Source organism: Gavialis gangeticus, unplaced genomic scaffold, assembly GCF_001723915.1.
Source record: "Gavialis gangeticus isolate Ggan-Ray unplaced genomic scaffold, GavGan_comp1, whole genome shotgun sequence".
NCBI lineage: Eukaryota > Metazoa > Chordata > Crocodylia > Gavialidae > Gavialis > Gavialis gangeticus.
In genome coordinates, this window is record NW_017729004.1 from 21661960 (window position 1) to 21671857 (window position 9898).

General features: G+C 40.3%; 1 protein-coding gene across 1 annotated transcript in view; it reads right to left on the reverse strand.

Annotated features, from left to right (window-relative positions):
* Window positions 1-9898, reverse strand: part of PTPRN2 (protein tyrosine phosphatase, receptor type N2) — a 1174657-nt gene that overhangs the window by 926896 nt on the left and 237863 nt on the right. Inside the window, exon 3 of the mRNA XM_019507947.1 lies at window positions 5858-5971. Coding sequence (XP_019363492.1) covers window positions 5858-5971 — 114 coding nt within the window. The remainder of the gene's footprint in view (window positions 1-5857; window positions 5972-9898) is intronic.

Below are 9898 nucleotides of genomic sequence, written 5' to 3' on the forward strand. Positions count from 1 at the left end.
GGCGGTCTCCTCAAGGGCGCTGCCGGCGATGATACTTACTGTTGCATTCGGGCAGGTCAGGAGGCGGAAGGTGTAGGTGACCACTGCAATGTCGCGGAGGGGGATGTTGGCACCTCCCTGCTTGTAGGGGATGGGCAGGACCTTGTTGCTAGCCCTTAGCAGCAGGTGCAGCCACTTCTTGAGCAGCTGCTGGATCTCAGTGTCCGCTTTCTTGAGGGGGGTCTTGGGGACTGCCGAGCCTCTCAGGACGAATGCGACACGGGGGACGAGGAAGGTGTTCACTGCGTCTATCTTCTGCCAGGGGGCCAGCAGGGACAAGTCCAGCTTGTGGGCATCCTGCACAATCCCGTTGATGGTTTCCTCTGGCGTCTGCTTGGCCTGGTGGCCAGTGGGCGTCCCTAGGTGGCAGTAGGCCTCGCCATCACGCAGATGCCTCATCACCTGGTCCTGGATCGTGAGGGTGGAGTCCAGGACATGGCTCTTCTGCCTGTCGTCGATGTAAGGGAGGCACACTTGGCGACGCTGAAGCGCAGGCCCATCCACCTGGCCGCCTCAGATGTTGCGCCTAGTATCTGCTGCAGCTGGGTGGCATCAGGGGAAAGGAGGACGAGGTCATCTGTGTAGGCCAGGACGCTCAACTTCTGGCCGTACAGGTTGAGCACACGGGGGCCGCCCGCCACAGCTTGAAGAAGTGGTTGAAGATGATGGGGCTGAGGGGACAGCCCTGCCTCACCCCCGACCAGATGGGGATCTCTGCGGTCTCTACACTCAACCAGGTTTATTGTAACCTGGTTTCAGCCATTTTGAAACTGGTTTATGTGCACTGAGTCTCTGTTCTGTTCTGTTACAGGTTTGAACCAGTTTCTGATCACTTAAACCAGTTTATGTGTCACTTCTGTCCCTAGCCTATGTGTCATCCACTTGCTGCCTGTGTGGAGGAACTGTTTGGACAAAAGAAAAAAAGACATGTTTTTAAGCCCAGTTGGTACATTCCAATTCAATAATGGAAGCTAAACGGAATATTTACCATACCTCTTGAATTTCACAGGGTAATTTTTCTTTTGTCTCCCACAGAGTGACTTGTAAAGATGACTGAAAAGACTACTGATAAGTACTTCCATCTTCTTCAGGCAGGAGCAGACCTGGGAGGTGCGAGGGGCGGGGGGTGCACTAATGCACTTGCACCACACCTTTGGTTCCTGCTTCATCCAAAGTTTAAAGCCAACTGCAAAGCAGTGGCAGCCACATTTCTATTTAGGCAGCAGCAAAGGAGTCAATTGAGTTCATGGATCATTATCATTTGCTGGATTCCTTCTAAATTCTTCATTCTACAAGTGTGAATGACCCCCTTTCCTTTTAGGTTGTCTTTAATGGTTCCACTACTATAGCTATCCTTACATCTGCAATGCTGTTATATGTTACCTGCTCCTAGTACTGTAGCTTCTATTTCACAGCCCTACAGACTTCTATTTTTTTTTATTTTTATTTTTTTTAACTCTAGCTAAAAAATGAACTCAGATGTAGAAATATTAGCTCAGGTGAACATTAGCTCAGGTGTGGAAAATCACTTTCAGTGAAGCATTGGAGGCACTGTCAAGATGCTTAAGAAGGCTTGATTTTGTTTTATGGAATGTGAAAAAGATGTACAGTTAACTGACTACAGAAATGTACAGTTAAATGACTACAGAACTAATAAAACAACATATTTTGATTATTCTTGCCTAGGTTGTTGTGTTTTTATATATAACATATGTAACAAATTAATGCACATTCCAATTTTTTCTTCAATCTTAAATTGAATTATATAGCTCTAGGCCCCTGTTTATTAGTAAAGCTTCTAGTTTCCTTCTAACTGGAGAAAATTGTTTATTGTGTTACACATAATGATGCATCACACCATCTACATCCCCCTTTTCAAAATCCTAGATCCGCCCATGTCTTCAGGGGATGCACAATCTTAACCATCCTCCCTCCCATGTTACACCCAGTTTATCTTTTACAATGCTCAATGTTGGTCTGCAGTAACTTACAATTGAGCTACATTTTCTTGTCTGCTCTAACTTTGGGAATGAAAACATTTTACCATCTCTTTATGGATTACAGAAGGTTCCATTTTATAAAATGCTTCATAAGGACCTGCTGTGTTTCAGCAACCAAAAAGTGGGCTTTTATTCCACCAATACTCAAATTCATAAAACCAGCTTCAGGAAAATATAGTAATAGGCATTGCTAGAGACCTGACTGAATCCAAGGACAATATACATGAAAATGTTATAAGCAGATGAAATCTGAAAGCCCAGTGATTATTGTACTGTAGGAAATCATGTAGCTCTGCTTCCCTCCAACTATGAGGCCTTGCTAGCAGCTCGTATAGACAAAGATGGGTGTATCTTGGACATCGTGGCTAGACAGACCAGATGAATTGCACTCATGAAACTTTTGTTCAGTTTAAGGCCAAAATCCTTTATTAAGAAGATTAACATGAACAATGATTCATCCAGTCTTCTGCTGTATACTTTCCTAATATAGCATATATCACTGAGGATTTACACTATATTTTACTGTGTTCTATTGCAAAAGAACTTGCAAACTTCAATTTGTCCTTCACTTTGATAGTAGGCATCACTTAGAAATAAGTAGCAACAAAACAGTAAAGAAAAATGAGGATGGAAGTTTTCTTAGCAACAAAGAAATAGAGGTATGCATGTTACAAGCAGAAGAAAACAGGGAGGAAAGTAATACCAACAGAACGAAACTTCAGGAAGAGTAGAAAAAGAAAAAGAAAGATCTGACCCATTGTAAAAATATCAAAAATACGAGAATACTAGAAAAATCACTCAAGTTAAGAAACAAAAATCCCAATCAACTATATATCTAATGCAGCTGCTAACAAAGATTTTATTTATCCCAGAATTAATATTCTGTAAATTACTATATAGTCTTTGCAGAAACACCCCTGTAGAGGTTTCTTGCCAATAATTAATATGGTGCAGTTTGAACTTGCTCTTTCTATGGTAGATGTGGCTTCATCTGAAGTGGAGCTAGTCAGCTCTGCTGCTTAAGAACAAAGCAAAACTAGCACAACTTTGAAAATGAGCTTTTACAGTTAGACTTTCCCTTCTGTGAGACATCCCAGACTGTTCACATGCACCCTCATACCTGTAGTACTGCATGAAAGGGTCATGGTACTTTGTGCAGAGTTCAATGAAAAGCAGCACTAATCTTGCACTAATCATCCATGGATGATTATATATAAACTATTGGCTGGACACATTAACCTTGATGACTCCAGTAAGAAACAAAAACTTCCTCTGAACATCATTGGAAAAGTGATGGATAGGTCAATCAAATGCTAATAAAACTAATCTTGGAGGACTGTCATTTTAGGAGTTACATTTAAAATATTTCTACTGAGCTGAACATTTGATCAGCTCTACTGGCCCAGTATCTGTATGGTGTTACTTTTTTTGTTCAGTAAATACTTCAGCACTTGTGAAGAATGCTGAGAATAGAGTTTTCTGTCTATCTGTTGTAGCCATGGCATTAAAGTTCAAGCATATATGATAAACATTTTTGTGTCCATGCATAGTGCTCCTAAGCATATTCTAATAATGAAACACTAATAACTTTCTTTTCATTCCCAACCATGTGTTTAATGGGTGAATCCTTCATGCCCCTTCATGAGGGTAAAAGCAGAACAAGAGAGAAAAAAGTGAGTTTTGGGTAGATGGCAGGCCACAGACAGCCCAGAGAGATTTTAAATCAGAACAAGCTTCTTGATTAAAGATAGTGCCCTGCACAGGAGTCAGGGGACAACAGGTAAAATCAGAGGTAAGCAGGAGGTCCATGCTTCATATACATTTGCTGGCCCTATGTCCTTCAGTGGTTTGGGAGATTAAATATGTCTAGATATCTGGCTGCACAGTTGTCTTATTCACAAAATTTCCATTTCTCCAGCTTTTACAAAGTTTTCATGAAAAGTAAAACCCTGGAGGCAAGCTGGGGTGCTCTAAATCAGTATCACTCATTCCCTGACTCGTGCTCACTGCAATAAAATGGGCAGTAGCTAGACAAGAAATAAACCCTCAAGCTATTTTTGAATCATCCAGATGAAAGCCTATAAACTGGTGAGGGTGCACAGTAAGTTATTCCAATACTTTAAAATAAAAAATGTAAAAATACAAGGCCTTGCATCTTTTCCATCTGCCAACAACACAAAAGTTTTTTTGCTTGTAGAAGTTTTTTCCAAGTTGCCATCCTTGATTTTGCTCCAAGTTTTGTTTTGCTGCTTTCAGATTAAGCCATTCAGAGACCCAGATCTTTCTTTCTCAACTTTTCCATCACCTTGATGTCATCTTAGGGATTAAGGCATGTGGCAGAGATGCACTTTACTGACTAAATCAGAGATGCTAAAGCTTTCATGAGCCTAAACGCATAGGGTGCATCCAGATGAATGTGAAAGTGTGGTGCCACATGTGCAGGTGTTCCCCATGCTGCTAAATTGTGGGGTGGGGCAGGGGAGGCAATTTTTGACACCAGGAGATCCTGGGTTCAAAAAAATCCGATGGTTAAATAAAGCAGGGTGGTACACGTGGCAGAGGCGTACATCACCCAAAACTGGCATTCGGCTGGCTGAAGCCACGCTCCAGCTACTGGAGGCCTCCAGCACCCCAGGTAAGCCTGCTGGTGCTAACACAGTTGCTGGCCCCAGCCTCCCCTATCCCACCCAGGGCAACATACTATGTGCCAGAGCGCATGTGGCCAGGGCATTCCCCAAATACAAGTACCAGTGACACACATTGTGCCACTGCTGTTTGTCCCCAGGAAAATGCATGTTCCTGCTCATGAGGATGTGCCCATAAGATGCATCTCATAAGTTGCATCTGCTTGACTTCAGGCTAAGAGCCAACTACCACTGTCTGCATAGGGATTAAGTCAGTGAAGGTTCACTAATAACTGCAAAAGACATGCTAGATTTAGCTGCTAAACGGAGCTGGAACAGTTCAGCTAAAAAAGGTGGAGGAGGAATTTATTAGGAAATTACGAATTTCTCCTAGCTGGTAAAAAACCAAAATCCTAGTAAACTGTGGGTCTCATACTTCCATCCTTCAATGTGTTGCAGTGCACTGCTGTGCTACATTTTCTCACATACAATGCACCACAGAATAAGATAGGCACCTTGGTTTTGAAAGGCAGACTGAAGAAAAATTTTTTTTTCCTTGTAGTAAGCAACTAGTAAAAACAGTGAGGAAGCTAAGCCAGCTCACTGTTCTCCCTGTGGATCAACCCATACTTTCCTTTCACTTTTGCCCATACCATTTATCTCATAATATGCACCCCAATTTTTGGTTTTTGGAAAAAAAGATGTGCATTACATGCGAAGGGGAAAACACGGTATATACGCTTCCCAAAATTATGCTTCCATCCTGTTGATTTACACCGGCAGGGACGCTTACACACATACAAGGACAATAAGGGGTGCTGACATGAAATTGCAAACATGCCAAATTACAAGTCCTGAAGGGATGAACCTGAAGAAAAGGCAGAAACAATGGGAGAAATCTCCTCCTAACTCATTATCAGTAGTCACTTTGGGAGGAACAAATGGATATTGGTGATGTAACTCTCCAACTTCTTTCTGAGGAAAGAAATGCTAAGATGCAATCATGTACTAATGTCCAGGTACTGAATTAAGTGAAAAGCATGCCAAAAAAGTCACAACTCACAATACAGTTTTGAAATGTTATTTTTGTCAAAATGCTTCAAATCACAATAAACTAAATATTCAGCCCATCCTCAACAGGTACATGAGATCTTAGTCAAAGGTGCACGCTTCTCACCCCCCTTTTTACTGTACCTCGTTGTGAGAGCTTCTCTAAGATGATCCGTAGACGCTGAAGAATGGGGGGTGAAACTTCATATTTATATACGTCTATCACCGGCACCCGTTGACATCTCCCAAACACTCCATCTACAGGAGAAGGGGATAAGAAAAAAAGATATATTTAATTTCTGAAAGGGAGAAACACATGACAACCTATGAATTTTCAAATGGTCCTAATTATACAATGCAGGAACCCTTTAGAACACAGCTTTAAAAAGTCATCAAAGGACTACAGGAATTTTGAAGTAATCAAGTGGCACTGCATTTTCTATCCAAATAAATAGTGCTAGAAGACCATTAACCTGAGGAAGGAGGGAAGAGAAGATCTATTGTATATTAGAGAACTTACGAGTCTGCTTTATTTATTTATTAAGTAATTTCAGACTTATGGCTTCCACACTGTTTGATATAAAGCTTCTTTTCTTGCAACTCAGTGTGAAAAAAAATTAATGTTCACTGCAGAGTATGTTGCAGATGAAAAGCAGAGCACCCAGAAAATATAAATATTAATTTGAAAGAACTCTGAGGATTTGTTGGAATATTTTTTAATGCAGGAGCTGTGCGTTAGGCATTGGTAAATGAGTGCTGAATCCATAATGACCAGCAAAGGCTCATTTCAAGTAGTACCCTCTAATGAATGCAATAAAAGAAAGCTGCTTTCAGAACAATGAGATATTAATGGAGCCTAATTTATTTAGCTCTGTTCCATTTGTCTAAAATGACAGACTCTTCTCATCAATGTCTTTTCAAATCACACCTTCTAATTAATTTAGCTCCTAATTAGTCTTTATTTAGAGAATTGTTCATTTTAAGACAAGTTTCCTGTGTATGTGTGGGAGGAAGGGGGAGTTCAAACATTCAAATTACCTTTCTCTTTCATACAAAAGACTAATTCAGAGTCTAGGTGCTTCACATATATTCTGACCATCTGCAGTTCCAGGTCTTAGAAAAAAGTGGTTTCATTTATTGTTCAAAACAGTTTTGTTCTACACAGTGATCCAAAGGAAGCCATTCAGATGCAACAAGTTTAATTAACAGAATATTCTGGGCAGTACTAGTTTTAACACAGTAATTACTGATACCACATTTATGTTTAATAAGGACAGCTTTATCTGATTAGCAGAAAATAACACTTAGTATTACTTTGCAAGCATCCACCATTTCTATGGAACTCTTCAAAGCTAAAAGAATGCACATGGAAACAACTGACCCAGCTGCTTAGAAAGCAGGGATAACATTCATATGGTATCATAGAAAATAAATTACAATATGGAGGAATATAGAAATAATATACTATTAGCTTTCACTATTCCACCTACATATCTAGTTGAAATCAACTACAATTTATTTTCTATACATCTTGGCAGTTTTGAGAAAAAGGAGGACTGAAAAGTAAAGTTAACCCACATTAAAGTCACCTTCAAACCTATTTTTTCCTGAAATTAATTTATAATCTAAAGTTTCAATAAAAAGACTGTTCCAAATATATTTGGGCTTATTTTTCTGCCGTAGGACACAGAAGATGACGGTACAATTATAAAACTTCTGTGGGAAAGCCCAGGTCTGTATTTAAAAATCTATGGCATTTTAAAAGAAAAAAAAAAACTTTAAAGAATCAAGCACTATAAGTGTATGGTAAATATAAATAAATACTGGTTTACAAAAGCACTTAAGCCTATACCCAACCTCAAGAACTTCAGTTGTCAATGCATTGATTCACATGCTTGAAGTTGGGTATACTATTCAATACATTCCTATGTTGGAAAAGTGGGTTATAAAGGAGGCTGTAAAAATATCTACCCTACAAATATTCTGATGTAGCGCTAATCTATACAAGATGGTACCAGGGCATTTGGTTTCAGATAAATACACTTCTAGATTCTAGCATTTAGAAAATATTTTGTATTTAAATTGCAGTTCAGACATGTTTGCATATTATTATCAGTGTCATTAAAGCCCTCTTAGGGGACTGAAAATCTACTTCTTCCCCAGTGGTCAACACTGGAAAGGGATTTAAATTGATACTTTTTTTCCCCTAAACATTCTCAGAAGCTTCAGCCAGATGCTGTTGGAAACCATTAAGATGCTTAAAGTCCAAAAGTCTGACTTGAATTATATTGGAGAGCAAACTAACTGAAGCTATGAGGAGTCCACAGGTGTTATCTATGAATCACTAAATGTGTTGCCCCTTATCCTGAAAAAAACTGAGATAATATGATACTCTGCAGTGCCACCACAAGCAGGATGTCCACTAAATGCAACAGGAGTGATGAGGAGTGGAACGCCATCCAACGTGGTTGATAAACAGCATCTCTACGCAAGGAAGGGTCTGCAAGAAAAGGCTGCTAGATGTTTCCCTGGATTTTGCCAAATATAATGAACCCTAAAAATTTTAATTTCATGCTTACACAAAATATTTGACTCAAGTCAAAATGAAAATTTTCATGTTCAGGGTAACCTTCTATTTAGCCTTTGTTTTTAATGAAGATCAGTTTTTGAATGCAAAATGACCTTTATTTGGTCTTGTACATATTACAATATGCATAATGCTTATGGTTCCATATGGTCCTGTGTTTATGGTCCTGGGTGTGCATCTGACTAGAAGGACAATGTGGTAGGACTGGTCATGGCGGGGTACCGCCTATAAAATAACACAAACGTTGCAAGCTGCAGAGTAAAGCAAATACAGGGCAACTCAAAACCCTAGCTCCTATGGCCTTGTGGGTACTCCTTGGTTGGAGAAAGGCTCAGGGACATCACCCTGACAGAAAAACACCTCGCTGAGCAGTTAGCAGCAGTTCTTATCTGTTGCTCTCTGGCAGACACTACAGCCATCACGACATTGAACATCTGGACCATGTCTGGCCTTTGGAGTCTGTCTCAGTGGTCTAACAGGGGGGATGATAAGTCTTGGACAGCCTCTACTCCTCTATACTCTTGTGTAGGCATACATGCTGAAGGTCTTGGTGTGATGGATACAGGACTCCATACAAACAGATTCATCAGGCACCTGACTAGACCTCTTAAATGTACACCATGATCTAGAGGATCAGCGGTTGCCTACTGCTGTGGTTTCATGAGAACTTTTCCATATTAGCAGAACCTACCCACTCTCAGAGATTCTGATGGCTTACTGGGTCAATATAAGAGTTTTCCCTAATGTGTCAGTGTAGCTCCACTTGTGTAGCACGTTATGTGCAGAAGAAAACTGTGAACTTACTTGAAGTTATAATTAAAATCAAAACAGAATGCAAAAGGTTTTCAGAGTTAAATCATAAGGAAATACTGTTGGCCAATGAAGGAAATTCAGATTTTCATTTAAAAATATAGAGTCAAAGGAAAGGCAGTATAGGCTTAATTTCATCTTTAAGAATGTGTTTACAGGCAACCCCCACTTAACACTGTTTTGCTTAGTGCTGTTTCGCTATAACACTCATTTTAAATTGATACTTGATTTCACTTAGCGCTCAGTGAGTTTTGTTATAATGCTCGTGGTTGCCATCTTGGGTCATTAAAAATAATTTTGGTCACCATCTTGGGTCATCAAATACTTTAAATTTCACTTAACACTCGTTTTTTTAGGAAACAATTAAGAGCGCTAAGCAGGGGTTGCCTGTACACAGAATATACATTAACACTGTACTCCAAGAGTGATTAACATGTGGACAGAACTGCTCTTCTTACTCATGCCCAGAATGAAGAAAAATTGAAACAGGCCCATATACAAGCAGGGGCGGATTAACCTCTTAGTGGGCTCTAAGCAGACAAACTCATGGGCACCTACATAATAATGTGTGCGTATACATATATATAAATAAAATATCCACACATGCTCGAGGGCGGGCTTAGGGAAGGAGTTGGATTGAGCTGGGTAGTGCCTCCGAGCAGGTGCAGCCCCTGGCGTGCTAGCCACCCTCCCAGAAGGTGCCACTGCTGAAGGGAAGGACTGGGCCCCTGCAGCTCAGGAGCCACTTACACACACACACACACACACACACACACACACACACACAC